The 19,435-nt window shown below is 38.5% G+C and overlaps 1 protein-coding gene across 5 annotated transcripts in view; it reads left to right on the plus strand.

The window, feature by feature from the left end:
- The window catches only part of CCDC149 (coiled-coil domain containing 149), a 48,600-nt gene that overhangs the window by 7,418 nt on the left and 21,747 nt on the right, over positions 1–19,435 (plus strand). For all 5 annotated transcript variants that reach the window (XM_017727550.1, XM_017727551.1, XM_017727553.1 and 2 more), the window contains exons 4-8: positions 9,200–9,307; positions 14,806–14,922; positions 16,279–16,451; positions 17,914–17,986; positions 19,270–19,354. In XM_017727550.1, the coding sequence (XP_017583039.1) occupies positions 9,200–9,307; positions 14,806–14,922; positions 16,279–16,451; positions 17,914–17,986; positions 19,270–19,354 (556 nt within the window). The remainder of the gene's footprint in view (positions 1–9,199; positions 9,308–14,805; positions 14,923–16,278; positions 16,452–17,913; positions 17,987–19,269; positions 19,355–19,435) is intronic.

The following is a 19,435-nucleotide window of genomic DNA, read 5'->3' on the forward strand; positions in this document are numbered from 1 at the left end:
TCCTGGAACCCCAGATGCCTGCTGGGAGAAGTTTGTGACCTCAGTCACTTTATAAAAAGAGACCCCAATCCTCCAATGAATTCTGCATGACACAAAAGTGCATACTGTTTTCATGGTCAGAAATGAGATGAAAACATGATATGCTCAACAATTTGCTATCTGTTGCATTGGTTTGCCACAACTGAACAATTATTGCTTATTATTGAAATTTCAATGTAGAACCTTAAATGTAATAGGTTGGTTGGAATTGCTGTCTTCTTCTTCGTGTCTTCATTTCCCCCTTTATTATCAATTATGTTTTGTGACTGCTTAAAATGTCTTGCTTTCCACCATGCCTTCTCATGCTATTTTGTAGCACAGAATTTTCATGGTTTTTATGGAAATGTCATGTAACCAGGTGTTTTCTGTCAGCAGTCAGCTAACTCAAAATCCGTTTTTGTAAAACTGGTACTTAAAGGTATCTTTACATGCAGTGGTAGTGTTTTCCCTCTCAAAGCTGTGTTTGCATCTTGGATCTTTTCCAAACGAAACTATAATTCTGTGATACTATGATGATTCTATCCAAAGATTGTTCTGTGTGTATCGCCTTCTGCCAATCAGCAGAAGCAGGAAATGAGAAACTGTGCTACTGAAATCTCTTTTTCTACTGTAGGTGTTTCACCAGAACTGTTGTTATCATAGCTTGTGAGCTGTCAGTGCTTTCTTTCCTGGCCCATCATGCCTAACACTCTCAAATGGTGTGATTGAAGGTAGTTTTATAATGTCTTATGCTGTCAGGTGTAGAGTAATTTTTGGATAAGTAATGGAGTAGTGAAATGTTTCAGGACAATAGGAATTAGGAAGAGTGTGTTTTATGTTAAAATTCATTCAGACGTGGTTGTAGTGGTTTAATCCCAGCCAGCAGCCAAGGCCCACGCAGCCACTCACTCAACTGCCTCACCAGGGCAATCAGAGAGTGAATTGGAAGGATAAAAGCTAGGGAACTTTTGGGTTGAGATAAAGTCAGTTTTATAGGAAAAGCGAAAGTGGCTCACACAAGCAAAACAAAGCAAGAAATTCAATGCTTCCCATGGGCAGGCAGGTGTTCAGCCACCCCTGGGAGAGCAGGGCCCCAGCACGCATAACGGTGACTTGGGAAGACAAATACCATCACTCCAAATGCCCCACGCTTCCTTCCTCCTTCTTCCCCCACTTTACACACTGACCATGGTGTTGCATGGTCTGGAATATCCCTTTGGTCAGTTTGGGTCACCTGTCCTGACTTTGTCTCCTCCCAGCTTCCCATGTTCCTTGCCAGCACGGCAGTACAAAAAGCAGAAAAGGCCTTGGCTCTGTGTGAGCCCTGCTCAGCAATAACAAAAACATCGCTATATTATATTATTAACTCTACCTTAGCTGAAACCAGCACAATGGTAAACAATAGACACTCCCCATTTTGAAAGACATGTTAAAATATTTCTCTGACTACATAGCCTCTGTTGAGCATCCTATATAAATAGAAATTCTACCGTTCTACAGTTCTGCAATGATATATATTTATATGCATTAACTGTGATACAGGACATTTTAATGGAAGCTTACTAGGTATCTGTTGTCCAGTGTTGCTGCACTGGGAAACTTAAAGAAAAAAACAGAGATGGGATTTCTAACTTGATATATGTTGCCTGTTATTTTCATCTACACTGTTTAAATTTTCAGTATACCGTCAGTTTGGGAGAAGCTTTGCTATTAGAATAACAAATCAGTGAATCCTTCGACCTTCTATATGAAATGGAAGTTCTTTTAATTCAAATGAGATCCTTTGAATAAACAAAGATGAAGTAAAATGCATGGTTAGGAAAATGACTGTATTGAGCCACAGTCCTAAATATGCTTTGCTTAATTTGATCTCAGTGAGACCACTCAGTTGGAGATAATGGGTTTGCGCTGGGGCTGTATGTCAAGAATAAAGCTGCAATGCATATGTCACTGGTGAGGCCTTAGGTGTGTGTTTTAAATGTATAAGGAATCAAATTAAATGGAACTGAACATCACAAGACCACAGAATAGTTGAGGTAGGAACACAGCTCTTGAGGTCAACTAGTCCAGTCTTCTTGCTCAAACATGACCACCTAGAGCAGGTTGCCCAGGGACGATTTTCAGCATGGTGTTGATTGTCTGCAAGTCCGCAGCCTCTCTGGGCAACCTGTTCCAGTGTTTGAGTGCTCTCACAGAAAAAAGGGTGAGGGGGCAAGACCCTTCCTCACCTTCTTGCTGTCCTTTCTAAGGAGCCAGTATCCCTTCATCATAGCGCTCCAGTTGTGTGAGCTATCCCACTGATTCTCCATGATCCCAAAGAGATTGTAACCCTGTAACTGCACACAGTCTTCAAACTCCTCCTGTTTATCCCCCCTGCTGCATGCATTAGAGACCTTGGAGTGGATTCCGAGTGTGCTGGTTCTGTGATACAGGCTTGAGAGCTTTCCTTCAAGACTGTTCTATTGGAACCTCCTTCTCTACCTGCCTATGGTCAAAGGAATTACTCTTCAGCTCAGTTGCTTTGTGAATTGCTATGTCCTGTCTCTTCCCATCATCCCAGCCTCTTGCGCTGCCTACCCTATCCTAAGATTCCTCATTCCCTCCCACATAATTTCAAGAGTAAAGCTCTCCTTTTGAAGTTCTCCAGTCTACTGGCAAAGATACTTTTGCCTCATGTAGTCAAGTGGATCTTGTGTCTTCCAAGCAGCTGTTGAGCCTTAGAGAGGATCCCATGATCATAGAACCATCTTTGAGGTGTCCAATACTGAGTCCCATAATGTAATGATGGCATAGTCCTAGTACAGAAACAGCTTGATGGTTAATCCTTCCTACCAGCCAAAAAGTCCCCTGAGAGAACATGAAGGTCACGGCCCTTAATGCTGTTACAGTTATCCATACGTATCCCAAGGTGATTCATTCAAACCAAGATTCTGACTGCTTCGAGGGTCATTGGTATCGCAGCACCATGATACTCACTCACTGAGATGTTGGTCAGACAGCTTGTCTCCTGCTAATGAATATGTCCATGAGCATGACTTTTTGGAGCAGGCAAAACATCAGAAGGACCAGAGGTTCCAGACAGAATTATGCTGTGACATACCACAAATGGACCCATTTTGATCCTTTCCACTTCTAGCTTCCAGCTCAATGTACTCAGCTATCACAATTCACTTCTGAAACAAATTTCAGGGATTACCTTATGACTGTTCTTGACATCATCATAAATAATAACTAATGTGGTTATTATTTGTTAGTGAATGAATTCAGGAAGTTTTGCTAGCCTTGTGCTAAGGTGCAAAAGCTGTATTCAGAGTCCTGTGAAATAAAATCTGCAGATAAAATACACTACAGGGTAAGCAATAATTTTGTATTATCTCACAGTGGTGCTATGAAGATTAATGTGATTTCTTCCTCTCTTCAAAGGGTTTGAGGATGAAAAACATTATGCATGTGCCAAACATAGACCAGTGCACTTTGCTTTGGTTTGTAGGTGCATGTGTTTGACTTCCATAGCGTGAGGTAGCAGTTGGAAAACAGTGACGTTGTTTGCCCTTGCAACACATAGAAAGCAATACTCCCATGGATTTCAAAGTGTGCCTGCTCCAAGAACAGAGCCAGTAGACAGATTTTTGTTTCTGAACACTGAAATCTTCTATTCCATTGCTCAGAGCAGGTGGTAGTATGTAAAACTTAGAACTTTTTAGCCACACTAGGAGTCATACTTTGTGAAGTGACACAGTTGTTTCTTCAACAAATAGGTTTTGCTCTAACAAAGAATCATAGAATCATTTAGATTGCAAGAGATCTGTAAGACCGTCGAGTCCAACCATTAACCTAATGCTGCCAAGTCCACCACTGAAGTCTAGGAGAGAAGAAACACTCATCATAATAGATGTGATAGTCCCTCAGGCCTGTTGTGTACAACAACTTCTTTTCCAGTTGCTGTGTCTTACCTTATGGAATAGAGAGACACTTGTGCACACCTCTGCACCTGAGTACTCTCGATAAATAGTCCTTCAATTAATTACAACACTCAAAATATTTAAGGAATTTTGATTTTTTTTGTGCATTATCTCAAAGTTTAAGATGTCTTTAGGAGCTCAGAATATTTAGGAGAGGATTTTCTTCTCCTGTTTTATGTCAAGTGACTGCTTGGCAAAGCTTTGATTTTTGCTGTTGTTTTTCTGCATGAAAATACAACCCATATTAAGTGTATTTTGTTTTGCATACCCAGGATCTGTTTTTTCTGTCTTCTCTGTTTTTTCAACTTAAAGAGAAAAATACAATAATTTTGGAATTTTATTGCAAAGAAGCTAGTGTTAAGGGAGATCATCAGTTCTTCTATCTTGGGAGTGAGCAGTGGTAGTTGGTAAGTAAAACAGGTTTTTCTGTATTAATTCAGCCATTGCAATCATGTGAATGCATTGAAGGAGAAACTGCACTTAAATTTGTGATCAGTCACACCCATCAAGTGTGCTTAGTGTTTCATCAAACTTTTTTCTGTCAGCCCTATAATTCAGTGTTCTTCTCTGTTTGAAGGTGTGGCTGGAACAAACATAAAAGACTGTAAATTGCAATATAGGAATGTTTGTATTTAAAAATACTTTTAAACTGTAAAGGTATGTTGGAAGTCTCCCTCTCTTCCCCCTTCCCAAATTACTTTTTCAGGTAGTACCCTAAGGGCAAAAAGTTCTTTTTTTTTTTTTACGTGTCGGATAAGATTTATGTGCAAGAGAATTGAGAACTATATTAAAGACTGTTACTATCCATCATTTTTAAAGTGCTGTGAGGAAAAATAACACAGTGTGTATGTGTAGCTACATTTGCAAAATTGTTAGAGGAGCCAAACTCAAGAGTAGTGCATGATGCCGGGGATGACTATTTGGAGTTACATTACTTTTTTTTACTCATCAGGCCATTGGTCACTAGTGAGCAAAGATCTGTTGCTGCCTGCCAGGTATTTACTGGCTTATATTAATAAGTATTTATAGATATTTTTGTCAGTATTTTTTGACACTCATCTGTAGCTAAAAGTGAAGTTCTTTTCCACCTTCTATCCCAAAAAATGTTCTTGCAAATTTTAACAAAGCCTAAGTGGAAAAGGAGGAGGACTGTGATCCCATCCCATTGAATCTTTCACTCTCTGGTCTCTTCTGATCGATCATGCTTTTTTTCCTTTATGTAATAATGGTAGGCACTTCCCACTCAGCACTCTCAGGTCTGTCTTTTTCTCCTTTCGTCTTAGCTTCTGATGGGATTGTTGGCTGTGGTTGCACTTGCATTTGGTCAGAGGAAAAAGGAGTATGGGGACAGTGTCATATGTCTGGCTTCAGTGGGGTTTAGGCTGTGCTCAGATGATGCTCCACTGAGAAGGTGGTTGGGCACTTGAACAGGCCTTTCCAGGGAAGTGGCCGCAGCACCCAGCCTGCCAGAGTTCAGGCAGCATCTGGACAACACTCTTAGTCCTATGGCTTCGTTTTGGGGTAGTCCTGTGAGGTGGAGGGAGTTGGACTTGATGATCTCTATGAGTCCCTTCCAGCTATTCTGTGAGTCTATGATACATGCAGGCTTCCCATAACAGATGCATATAAAACAAATAGCTTGTCGTGCTGCAGAGGCTCCAGAGAACCCGCCAGAAACGGAATGTGGATAGGGCTCTGGAAGCTTCTCTGATAATGGCCAGTTACAGAGATGGGGCTGAAGCAATACTTGTTACTTAGTGTTAGAAACAGTTGCATTGAGAGAGGGTAGGAGAAACAGTTTCCACTACTGTAGGTTGTTGTGGAGGGAAGACAAGATGAGGCAGCAGAAAGGTATAGACCTCTACATCTCTCCCTTCTTTATTCATGGCTCAGAAACCTGTCTTCCTCAGTACTTTAAAGTTAGTTCTGCATAATGTGAGTGAAAGAAGTAAAGTCTTTCACAGTTTCAGAAGTCTTCTTAAAGCTTCACCTAAAATCAAAAGAAACTGTCGAAGAAATGGAATCTAGAGAAGCTGAATTTGGCTAATTTACACACGTTGTTCTCTGTTGCATGGGTAAATGATATGAGCTTTATTGTCTGTTGAAGTAACTTGTCTTGGATTTTTGAGTGAATTCTGTGTTTGTTCTATGAATATTGAAAAGAAGTTGCCAAATGTAAAAATGAATTGCCTTTGCCCTTGCATAGATTTCTCCCCTTTCCTCGAAAAATACACGCTTGCAGGTACACGAAGGCAGTGCTCCATTGTTAGTTTTATCATCTTTCAACCATATGGTATGTTTTCTTCTATATGCCAAAGAAATGGTACCAAGTCCAGGTGTCATTCAACGTGTCCTCTTGGCTGGCTCTCCTTAAGCCTAGTAGAGCACTTTTGAAACTCAAATATTTCTCCTTCTGTCCACATTTAACCATGAGCTTTAATAAGGTCTTGCCAAGACCTTTGAAACTTGTAACAGTCTAAATTATACATTGTGTGGCTAAGCCAGGGAAATGAGTAATTGCTGGAGATTACTTCTGTGACATAGCTTGGTTGTTTCAGTTTAACAGAAGTATAATACAAGGCTTGCAGTAAGGAGCAAATCTATACTTAGCTCATTGTAATGCTCTTGGCATGGTCAAACAAGGCTGGTTTATTTTCGTGTCTAAAATTCTTTGTTTCAAGTTTCTTCCAATATCTCTGTCATGAATATAAAGGTTTTTGTCACGTTAAGTCATTTATATGACTGACAAATAAAATTCAGCATAGAATTGCAATCCCAGAGAAATGGTTTTAAAGGAAATAAATCTGAGCAGGAAGATTTAGTATAGGCATGGTAATAATGCCTTTCCTGCCACTACTGGGAGCCAGGTTTTAACTACAGACTGCTGAAATCCTGGTGTTACGGTTGTAAACACTGATTAGTGAAATTGAGTTCTTTCCAGGTGTTGAAATTACATGTGCTATTGCAGTGTTAGGAGTTGTTCCAATTCATCATAAAAAGGAACTTTATAAATAGAGGTGTTTCAGAGAGATTTGTGCAAATCATGTTCCTTTTAACTAACGCAGGCTTTATTGAAAGTCAACTTTCTTTAAAAAAAATTAAAAATTGCATCTGAGCAGTAGCCATAGATACTTCAGTTTAAATACAATTTCCTGCAAACATGGATTCTTTGTTTTCTTTCTTTTAAACAGCCATTTAGAAGTACTTCTCAAAACCATTGATTGAATGTGTTCTGAAGCTCCTTGGTTCATTCATTATATGAATGACTATTACACTGTTTGTTTAAGATGTAGGAAAAAAAAAATCAGTCCACCAAAGCATAGATGAGGAGTCTTTTGCATTACTTGAATGGTTCTTGTCTTGAAAATAAAATTAGAAGCAGCTTAATTTTAGTCCTGTAATTGGCTACTTACAGGGTTCTTTTGCTATTACACTCTTCCCCCAAATTATTTATTTTCAGTCTTCAGGTTTGTCAGTAGTTTAAAAAATGCTTTAATCTCTTCCAAAACTGTGTGAAATTTACCTTGCTTTCTTCTGAAATTTTGGTCTCAAAGCATCAGAAATACAGAAGGTGTAGCAGTGACTTAGGCTTTGTGTTCATCAAGTAGGATGTTGTCAGTTTCTCGAGTTATTTTTCCTGTTTAAAAGTTCAAAGTTATTGCTAATTAAGAGCAATTGGAATTTGGAGTTACCTTCTTCAATAGTAATGTACAAAAGTTCTAGTTGATGGTTGCTTAATAGTCTAATACTGCAAATGGTTGTATGCATGCATAGCTATGTTCATGTTAGTATTCACATTTATACATTTCTCTTAATAGTTCTCTTAAATGCAAAGCAGGACATGTAGAAATGGCAGTTGTTAGTGAACAAGGAGCAAGATTGCAGTAATGGCTATCAGATACCGTGTTGGTTTGATAGTGTATGAGTTGTAAAGATAAAATTAATGAAAACATCCTATGAGACTCAAGTGGTAGTAGAATCACTGGGTAAAAGAGATTGAAAAAGAGAGATGTCAGAATAGAGAAATGGGGGAGTTGAAAGAGAAGCACAGCAAGTAGAGAAACTAAACCTAAAATACCAAGAGAGAACTAGGAACAGTCACTTGATGAATTACAGTCAGTTGATGCATTGGCCTCAAATCCAGGGAGTATGTGTAAGCGTGGCTCAGAGATACTGACTCATGAGGCTTTACTAAGTCATGCTTAGAAGATCCAAAAATTCTTTTTTCATTTCTTTTCATACTCTTGAGATTTATGACAATGGATGACACACCGAGCTGTCCACAGGCAATGTCTTGAAAGGCTGCACCTTAGTCACTGTGATTCTAACTCTCTTAGAAAAGCTGACACTGGTAGGCTTTTCCTGTGTTGAGTCAATGTTTGTGTATTCATGAGACATTTTTAGGGTAAAAATGGAATAAATTTGCCTGTAGTATTTGCTCATTTTCAGATAGCATATATAGAAAAAGAGGAGATTGCATTTATTTTTTGGTTAGTGTTCAAGCGGATGGAATTTAATTGTAAGATTATAGACCAGACTACTTGCCCTGCTAATTTAGCAGGTTAATGTGAATGACTACTTTTGATGTGGATTATTGAGTGGGGAATGGAGTGGTTTGGTTTTAAACTCCAGCTTTCACCTCAATTTTTCCAGAATCTAGGTGATACCTAACAACACAAATCAGGTCATGTTTGAAGTTTTGTGCTAGTAGATATCCATGGTATAGCTCCATATGGGGACATGAACTTTGGCTGACGACCTCTTTACTGGCTGGAAATCTGCTCTAAACACTATTAAGGACTTTAATTGTATCATAATTATTTCTCAGCTGTGCCTTTTGGCTAGTTATATGCAAGTTTAAAACTATTATTTTGGCAGCTTTCTATAAATATTGTCAAAGTATTCTGGACTTAATTCTTCCCACCAGCCACGATACTGGAACTAGTGTAGATGTTTTCACTTTCTCTTGTTTGGGGTTTGTGTGCTTTTCTAGGAGTCTGTATGCACACGTGCTGTATGTATTTTCTACTGTGAAAGACAAAGGAACTCAGGTGACTTTTCTTGTTATCTCTCTAGTGAAGCATGAAGTCTGGGTACCACCAACAATAAAAGTAAAGATCGTTGGCAGATAAGGAGTAATTCAAGGGTTTCTTTTCAATCACTACTTACATTTCTCTCCACAGACACTGACTTCTGGCTGATATTTACTCCTTTTCTAGGCAAATCTTGCTCAACTGCTGAGTGAGGCTCAAGATCGAAATAAACATCTTGGAGAAGAGATTGGAGAGCTCCAACAGAGACTGGGAGAAGTACAAGGGGACAATAAGGTATTACAGACTGCCAGTAAATTGCATGGAATGTGTAAACTGGGCTAGAGTTTTGCATTACTTCTTAAGAAAACAACTAAAATAATGGCTTAAAGAACTTCTAGAATACTTCAATTGCAATAAATGCTTAGAACAGTAGAACTACAGAAGCTGTAAAGGATACCAGTAAGTGCAGCTTATTATATATTTTTGTATGCTGCTTTTGCTCTGATGTCCTTAACTATGTATTTTGTATTTAGCCTTGCTTTAATGCTCTCAGACTTTCTATGTTCCTTTCTTTTTTAAAAAAACCCCATATTTTATTAGTGGTATTTCCTCTTACAAATAAGTACAGATAAGCATGTCTTCTTCATGTGATAATTTTTAGGTTTTTGCACTGAAAAGCAAAACTTTAGTAGATGTCGGAGGAGCATAATTTTTCCTTAAAAAATATGGAGTAGTTGATCAGAAATGTGTATAGTGAGCTTTGTATTAAACCCTCATCCCATTACCCTTACATAACCAATTTATTTCATTGCTAAATTTAGCAAGTTATATGGAACATTGCTCAAAATCTGCCATTTGGTATTAATCAAACTCCTGTTGTCTCCATTAATTGAAATATTTAAACTCAAGCCAAATGTGTGTAACATTCACAGCTGGAGCTTTATGCAAAAGTACATTCAGAGATCAAACTAGTGAGAGGTTGAATTGGAGAGTCGAGGTGGTTAACAAAGTAAAAAATTGAAACAAATAATGATAACTTCCCTCCCTCAACTGCAGTTTTGAAATGATGGGATTTTAAAATGTGAATAAAAATGACATGGCTTTTAATTATTCGGATGGGGTTTGTTTCTTTCAATTTAAGTTTATTTTATTTATTTTCTTTTAAACATAAGTATATTGTGATAATGCAGGTTTTTTCACAGTTTGTCACAAAGACCTCCCTTGAAGGTGTTCAGAGAGCTGGGAAAGGGTCAAGTGAAACCTGAATTTGTAGTATTCATAGCATTCAGCATAACTTGCTCAAGTCTTCAAAGACCAGGTTTCCCACTGTTCATTTTCATTTGCATGTTTCTGTTTGAGCTATATTACAGTGTAGAAGTCAGTGCCTTGCAGTTCTCCAGTACCAATATTATGCCATACAGCCTTTTCCAAGCCAGTCCTGAACAGATAGCAAGGGTTTGTAAGTACAAACAGAAAACAAGGGTAGTAAAACTACAACACGTTTAAATATCAAGGTCATGTACCTATTCTAGTTGCTTATGACAATATATGATCTTGGTAACACAGAGCCTACTTCTTTGTGCTTGAATTGGCACTGTTCAGGTTCACCTTTGTGGGTTAACTTGGTATTAACTGGTCATCTTCGTGACATCTCAGCATGAATTTAAATATGTGCTCCTCAAAATGAATGGAAAAGTACAAAAGGAGTTATTCTGCCCAGTGTGCCTCTCTCTGAAAGGTGCAAAATAGTGCATCACTAAATAAAAAGTGGGAGGAAAGAGCTGCATCAGACATGGATTAATTTAGACTAGGATTTTCATTTTTGGAACACATTCTTCACTTTCCTAGTAAATGAGAAATAGAGCTTATTTTAGAGTCAGGTTGCTGGTTTTCAAAGTGCCTAAAAAAGCATTGCCATCTCTCTGAGGGATTTAGCACTCTCTTCCTGTGTCAGATTTCTCTCCCTACAAGCTTCAGTGATAAAATTCTAGGCTTGTTCACAAAGCCATTCTCTTCTGCTCATCAGTTCTCCTGTACTGGCAGCTGGGCTACCTCAGGCACTGGAGTCCAGACAATGCATGGTATATACAAAACAAAAAACTGTAATAATTTGCTTGTTCTTACATTTTTTCCCTGCATTCTTCTCACTGCTTTTTCCAAAGTGAGGGAGGGCATCCTGCCCAGCTGGTCTACGTCAGCCTTACTTCTGGCAAGAGATGAACAAACAGCTGCTTTTGCAGCAAGTGAAGCTGCTTACGGATGAACAATTCTGCCTGTGTCTGAGCAGGGGTGACTCATGCAGGCTTTGTCACTGAGTGGCAAGAGCTTTGCAGGACTAAAAAAGAAAAAAAAATCTCTTTAAATATCACACATTAGCTCTATTGATAAAGAAGTGTTTTGATGGCTTGACTTGTTTTTCACCATTTTAATGTTTGCTACAAGTAGGATAAAGTCACTTGGATTAGCAAGAAGACCTTGAACTGGAGATGTTTTACTTGTTGAAATCATGTTAAACATATCATCAGTTAGGCAATAACAAATTACTTGCATTTGGTTTAACTGGAATAATTTTTTCCTCTCATTTCAAGTAGAATTTTGTTGGCACAAATAATAAAACTTCTTCATACAGTCTCTGGAAGGATTTGTTGCTGCAGTTTGAAAAACACAGCAGTAGTTAGACTGCAGCATTCCAGCAACAGATATCTAAGGCTATTTATTTTTATGATTGATCACAGTCTCACAAGTTCTGATACATGAAAGCTCTTCTATGTTTATGGTAGTTACTTGTAAATCTTTTTCCTTCCTAATGTTTTGGCAGCAATGCTTGGAAACAATTACTAAAACATAGAAGGATATAGTTAAGAAATCTAATTCTCTCATGTAAAAGGGTAAAAATGGAAAGCTTAAGACAAACTGGAGACTTCTGCAAGACAAGATGACTCAGTTGCCTTCACCTGAACCCCTACCCACGCAAAGAATTGCTTTTGTAAGCTGCCAAGGGAAGTGCTGAGCGAGAGGAAGGTGCATGGGGAACAATGGCTGCTGTGTTACTGTCGGTTCCTTATTGCCAGGCAGACAATCATTCATGCAGCAACAGGGAGAAGTGTTAAATGTGGCATGTGTGTTTTGGCAGAGCTGGGACTTCAAGTAGCATATTTGCATAGTTCTGGTCCACATTTTAAGACTTTGTAGATAATATGTGAAGGCAGTTGCTGTGACTGTGGCTGAATATGATGGTTTCTGCCTTCCATGAAGAATTGGTTGTGCTTGTTTCCCTTTTCCTTCTGTGTGTTTTATTGATCATCAGGAGTGTCCAGCTTTGGTGCAGGCATTGTCTATGAACTCCTAGCCTGCACAGCAGCTATCCCAGTGATGCTGTTTTTAGGCATTGTGGGGCTGATACACTGTTGCTACTTTGTAAATAATTATCTTAGCTGAAAGTGATACAGGAAAAAGCTGTGATATTAAAATAAAAAGACAGTGCTTGCAGCACTGGATTGTTTTGGTTAACAATTTATGGGTTCTTGACAAACAGGAGTTTTCTCTGGTGAGGTGCCATTAGTTTAAATCCATTCAGCTGTGAATGCTGTCCACAGAATTCTGAGGAGTAGTGTTAACCTATTCTCTAGATGCAAAATGAATTTGAGTGGTCTTTTCCTTAGTGATTTCTGAATGACAGAAACAAAAATACAGCATCTAGAGGGCAAGTGTATAAAGTTTATAACAAAGCACTAATATGTAAGATAAACCCTTAAACCTCTGGCATAACAATGTCTCTTTGGGTCACAGCATTTTCAGGGAAGAATTTTGTAGCAGGTGGTGCTGCCTCATGAGACATTCACAATGCAGAATTAAACGACTTGGCCTGTTCTGCCCTGTCAACTCTCTGATTGGCCAACTGTCTGGAAGAAGCACTCTGTTGTTTTATGGATTGGTATTTTACTGTATTTTGTGTATGTTAATAATGCTGCTTTTACTGGATGAATTTGGATTTCTGAAGCATTCTTTTCATAAGACTCTTCAGGGTTTTGGGGTTTTTTTTTCCTCAAAATTAGTAGTAAATAAAGAGTTCTCCTTTTATTGACAGACTGTTTGACCTTGCAAGTTATAATTGCTTGCAGTTATATCTTATGCCTCACCCCCTCCTGGGCTGGAGGAGAGTTGGTCATAGTGCACAGGTGACAGCTTTGGTCCCGTTCCCAGCCTTGTGCCAAGCGTTATGCAGAAGTTTTGCTCTGCTGCAGGCATTGGAAGCATTAATAAAGTGTGATGCCTCTTTCCATTTCCAGTTTTTTTTGAACAAGATTGAAACCTCAAAATGTTATTACATTTGTTTTGTGTGGTCTTTGTCACTAGAGAGAGATTCTAGAAATTAAATTAATCTGAGTTAAATGACATGACCACCTTTTGTTCATCAGCACTTTAGCATTTTAAAAAAATCCAATAGCTATGAAGCCATTCTAGGATTTGCTAGTTGCCTTTTTGACTTACTTGTTTTGATAAAGAAATTAATAGGAGTTATATCTCTTAGTTTCCACTCAGCCTTACTAACTGTGCAGTGGTTTGCACTTTCCCTGTGGGGATAGGGAAATGTAGTTTGCCAAAACCAGTTGCTTTTGCAGCCACAGCTTCCCCTGAACAAGTGAACTTCTTATCAGCACACATTGTACTAGCTTCAGTGACTTGCACTGAACTGGAGCTGAAATAAGTGGGGAGGATGATTTTGGTAGTCTGTCTTGCATCAGCAGGATTTTAACTGGCACATTGTAGCTATGGTGACAGGCATCCCATAAATACCAAAGATAGATTTTAATGTACAATCTTCTACTTCAGAAGATTGATTTTTTTTTTTTCCTAACTCTGCAGTATAATAATGTACATTAATTCCTTGGTGCAGTCAAAGATACAGGAAAGTCAGGCTGGTTATTGTGGTGGGTTTCCCTGGTCTGTGGAGCTCCTAAAGATGAGGCCCAGTTGTACTGAGTATAAACAACTGTAAATGCTGAATGCATTATAGATTGGTACTTAATACTCCATGGTCCTTGAAAGGTTGTTGCTTTTTGCTTTGGATATTGAATGGAAATGTGTATTAATTCAAGTCAGACTGTTTTCAGCAATCACAAGCTCTGGAGTTCTTTAGCTGCTTGAGCATTTTGGCTGAGTATTTCTGTTGTTGGCCCATTTCTTTGGTTTTGACATGAATTAGCTTTTGTGAGTAGACTGAAAAAATAATACATAAGCAAATGTATTAGCAGCTGTTAATACAAATTCTGCACTGATGTAGCATGGGGGGGGTTTATGTAGTGTCACTAAAATTAAGCTGGACAAGCCACTTCATTCCTTTTTATTAACTAGGAAGAGTTCTCTGCTGCAGAGAATTTTAATATTTACATATTGACAAAAAGGTTTTCTGATAATTCTCTAGTTTTAGTCTGAGTGGAATTAGTTCCTGTCACTCCTAAAAAACATTGACCATGTCTGTCGTCTTGATCTTTCATCATTTGTATGCTCTGGTGACTGTTGTTGCAGGGTCTGATTCAATTCCTGTGGATGCTTTGACTGTTCAACTGGATTTTTTCACTTAGAACAGGATTGAACCCTCAGCTCAGAAGACTCCCTCTGGTTTAAATAATACCAGCTGGTATTATTTAGTAATAATAAATATTATTATTAAATAATAATGGCCTGGAAGAGCTGAAATCTATGACAGCTTTACTCTTTCTAATACAGATGTACTCTGCTGCTACAGCCTATGTTCTCTTGCTTATTGAATTCTGTTTTTGTCATGGCAGCTCCTTCGAATGACCATAGCAAAGCAAAGACTGGGAGATGATGAAGTTGGGGCTCGCCACTTTGCAGCACATGAACGGGAGGACCTTGTTCAACAGTTGGAGAAGGCTCGAGAACAGGTAATAATTAAATGGGCATATAGTGTCATGTTTTACAGAGCTATTGTAGTAGTAAGTAAATAACTTCAGTTCTGTTTGAAGGGCTGGTAGCTGATTGACATTGGAAGTAGTGATTAGAATGAATTCTTAATCTCAGGAATTTCTCCTTTAGATTATTGATTCTCCTTTTCTTTTTAATGTCCAGCAAAAACTTGTGACAATTGAATATTATCAGTGAATGTCAATGAAAGGTACTCTTTAGTGAAGGCTGTTACAAGTATTCAACATGGTGTACAGTGGCTGATGTACCTCCTAAAGATACCCTCTGAATCAAATTTTCTGTAGAAGCATTGTTAGTGTCCTCTTCCTCCTGCCTCCAAGCTATTTCTTCTCCTCTTCTGAAAAATTCTCACATCAGACCTATTTCCCCTTCCTCAAGTCTGTTATGAGTGCTCTTTACCATGAAGCATCAGACTTTCTCCCTAATACTGATACATAAATTTCTGCACAGTTTTGCGGGTCTGTGTTCTCAGTTTTTCCCACACTGATTCCTACCCGTGTCAGTTCCAACCTGAATGAACCATTCTGTGATACAGGAGAGGTGTGTATTTCTGGTTTTTCAGTCTTCCTTCAATTGTAGCACCACTGTACTTTACCAGAAAGGCTGTTGGAGTTCTTCCAGTGTGATCCTCTCTGCTAACTCTGTTCCCAAGCTTGTGTTCTTTCTGTTCATCACCTGGCCTCTTTTAAATGGTGGTCTGTTGCCCTTCCTGCCTTATCCATGTTTTCTGGGGTGTGTGTGGAGTCTGTCACTGCAGACTTTTCTCAAACTCAGTTTGATCTCCTTGGAAGTTTGAAGCTCTTTGTCCTTGAGTATCTTTCACACTGGACTTCTTCACTCTTTTGCTTAATAGCAAAGCTCATCCTGTTGCTTCTGTGTTGGCTTATTTTGCACTTTTTCAGTTCTTATTCTGTGGAACTTCATTACTCAAGTCCCATGATTAATATCAATTCCCACTTACAGGCTTTTTGAGAAGTTCTTATTCAGTTGACTTAATTCTTGGAGTCCTAGAAATTATATGATAAAACCACCTTAATATGTTTGCAGCAGAATTACAGTAGGTTTCTTTTGCTGTTACATTTTAGTTGTTTTCTAGAAATTTTGTCAAACAAATCTAACTGGTAAAGTTACTTAACTCCAAATTAATGAAATATTACCAAAATTGAGTAAAAATACCTGCAGTTATGAGCTTTGAAAAGATTTCTAACTGTCCAAAATCAATACTGTTCAAACATGTGCATGTTACTGTTTTCAGGCTGGATGCTATGGTAGCTCTTGTTTAAACTTGTACTGATACAACTCTCCTTTCTTCTCAGATTGAGACTCTGAGATATGATCTTCAGGCTGCACTGGATGAGTTACAGGATGTGAAAGAGGAACGCTCTGTTTACCAAGATAAGTCTGACAGACTAAACCAAGAGTTGAATCATGTCTTAGGAGGGCATGAAAACCGTATCATCGACATAGATGCTCTGTGTATGGAGAACAGGTGAGTGCATTACTGTTTCCCTAAAAAAACCCAGTGTGGTGTTGTAATAGGAGTATCAGGAAGTCTGTCACAACAAAACTTCAAAGGAAATATATCCAAGAATAAAAGCTAAGAGGTTTCAGTAATTTGTTTTGTCTGTTTTGTTTATACTGTAACTAAGCATTAAATAATATTGAGAAAGCTAGGATGCAGGAAATTACCAGTGTTGTATTTGGCTACATGTCAGTGATGTTCCCAAATCAAGATAAACAAGGAGAAGGAAGAGAAGTGAAGACCTTTTTATTCCCATCACTGTATGGCACCAGAAGTAGGAATATTAAAAATTTGTGTATTCAGAAACTCCCAGAGAGCTGTCTTGGACTAATCTCGAATTGGAAACAGGGACTTTGAGTATCCTGAGTTAACAGTTTCAGACATAATTTTCTCCACAGGGAGAGGTTGTCAGCATGGCGTGATTTGCCAACAAAAGTTGCTGGTGAAATCACCCATGTGGATATTCTTGCTGGTTTCTTGGAAAAAGAATGTGTTTTATGGTCTCCACTAAGGATGACAGAGAGGAGTCACTGATAGGGCCATAGCAGGTATCTCCCTTAATGTCAACAATTACCTTCAAGTGAAATAAAACTTGAAAGACACTATCCATTTACAAAAACTTATGCTTCAGGCAAGAAAGTGTAATACCAAAGGCATTACTTCCTCCCAGCATCTTCAGGGTTTTTTTGTGTTTTGTGGGCCTTCAGAGTTCTGTATCAATTTAAGCCCCTGCTCCCCGACAGTGATGTGAATTTTTCCTGTGAAATAATTAAATTGTCACAAACCCTAATACAGCTGCAGTTGTACTACATGAAAAAGGATATTTTATAAACCCTTTATACATAAAAAAGGTATTTTCCTATTTGGAAATAACTGCCTCATTCAAGTGCATAAACTCTATTAGGAAGAACTGTACTGTTTCATTTAACTGTATATCATTTTTCAACTATACTGTTAAATTTTCTACTTTGTGATTGCTAATGAGAAGTGCCAAGTAAGTGATGGATATTGCAATGCAAAAGTTCTGCATAGTTGAGTCTTGTGTTGACATATATACAAATCTTCATGTGTCCATCTCACAGACCTTCAAGTACAGAGGACACGCGTAAATGCTTCCTATTTCCTCTAGACATAAATATATCCTTTTAGCTTTCTTCCCCAGAAACCAGACGACCAATACAAAATAGTTGTGCAGCATGCTTGACAAATCTAACAGGAGGGCAGCCTCCTGTTCTGATGCAATTTGTTTCCCTACTTAAAGTTTTATGGGGTCAAGAGCAGTAAAATTTTGTTATTTCATCCCTCACAGAGCTGCAGAGGGAAAAGAACTCTCAGTAGTTCAAAGAGAGGACATGCCAAATAGTAAAGAAGACCGCTTGAAGCAGTACTTGAAGGTAACATGAAGTAAAGGATTACATTTCTTTTTCAGGTATCTTCAAGAGAGATTAAAACAACTTCAAGAGGAAGTCAACCTTCTGAAGTCTAGTATTACTAAATATAAGGTAAGATCCTCTCAGTGTATCATCTAAAGTGTGCTTCTTTGTTCATGAAAGTTACTGTTCATTTTCATGTTAAATGTGTTTAAAGAACAAATTTTTTCTTTCAAGAAAAATCCACCATTGACATTCTGACAATATTAGATTGTTTACATGTTGCATGCCCATTCTTCCTAGGCTTCTTAGCTGAGGGATACCTGTTAAGAGTATTTTGAAAAATTAATGAAATACCTTTCTTAAGTTCTATGGGGGAACCATCATCCTGATGGGGGGCAGGTGATCAGCCTTCCAGACAGCTTTTAGGTGAAAAGTAGCAGATCGTGCAGTGGTGAATGACTGCAGCTGTGTTGCCGTCACAAAAAGATCTTGTCTCCCTGTTCTCTGGAGGCTGTGCTATTTCTTCATGTAGCTTAATGATCACTAAGCTTTCGTTGTTCTTCCATTCCTGAGTTAAGGTATTCCTGAGTTATGTTTTACATGAAACCTTCAGGACTGATATTTGCCCTCCCCAGAAACGGTGCACTCTTATTTCTTTCTGCAAGTGATTTTGGGAAGTGGGAGGGGAGGGCTGCTTGTCAGACCATGAGGAGAGTAATCTTAGGATTGTCAATAGGACTTCTTCATTTAGGTCGCTATAAAGTAGTCACAGTACTGATTGTTTTTTGTGCATGAGCAAAGCTCGTCAAAGTACCAACTTCATTTCAGTGTCTGTTCCTGCTTGCAACTTGGGTCTCTTGGAGTGTGAGTTAGTTTAGTGGTGAGAACTGAGCATCTTGGTGGTCCGGTGGGTTTCACAGAACTGTAATTGAAAGAGCTGAACTTCTGTAGCAGGATCATTCTGCATCTAATTCCTGAAAGTCAGTATTTGTTACTAAAAGGGCTGCTAGAAACTCTGATAGAGGAGTTGGAACTTTCCCTCTGAAACCTATCCAAAGAAATGCTGGGAAAAGTTTGTTTCCAACAGATGTTGTCTACAGGATACTGCAGTATCTTTACTGGCAGTCAGAAGATTATTAAAAAATAGGCAAGTCTTAAATATGCTTTTGGGGTAGTGGGTGGGAGTAAAGTGATTGCAATGAGACAGATGAGTCTTTGTAACATTGCAAAGACTTTAGGCTGGAGAATAATAATCTAGGAGAGTTACACCCTGTAGTTTACTATGGGTGTAAGGTCCACGCCCTGCAGAGTTGCTCTGCAGATTCTTCTCCTAATGTTCCAGATTCTTTCCTCCTAATGACAGGATTTGTTGGCTACTGTTTTTCTAAATAAGATATTTGTTGTTTCCCTAGAATGCACTAGAGAGACGAAAAAATTCAAAGACTCATAGTAGATCCAGTAGCAGTGCTCTGACTGGAGTCCTTTCTGCAAAGCAAGGTATTGCATAAATGCAGCATGGTGTTGCATATCTCATTTAATTCTTTTCATCTAACATCTTAATTTCAGTAACCCTTTCCT

The sequence above is a fragment of the Corvus brachyrhynchos genome, unplaced genomic scaffold (genome assembly GCF_000691975.1).
Source record: "Corvus brachyrhynchos isolate BGI_N302 unplaced genomic scaffold, ASM69197v1 scaffold80, whole genome shotgun sequence".
NCBI lineage: Eukaryota > Metazoa > Chordata > Aves > Passeriformes > Corvidae > Corvus > Corvus brachyrhynchos.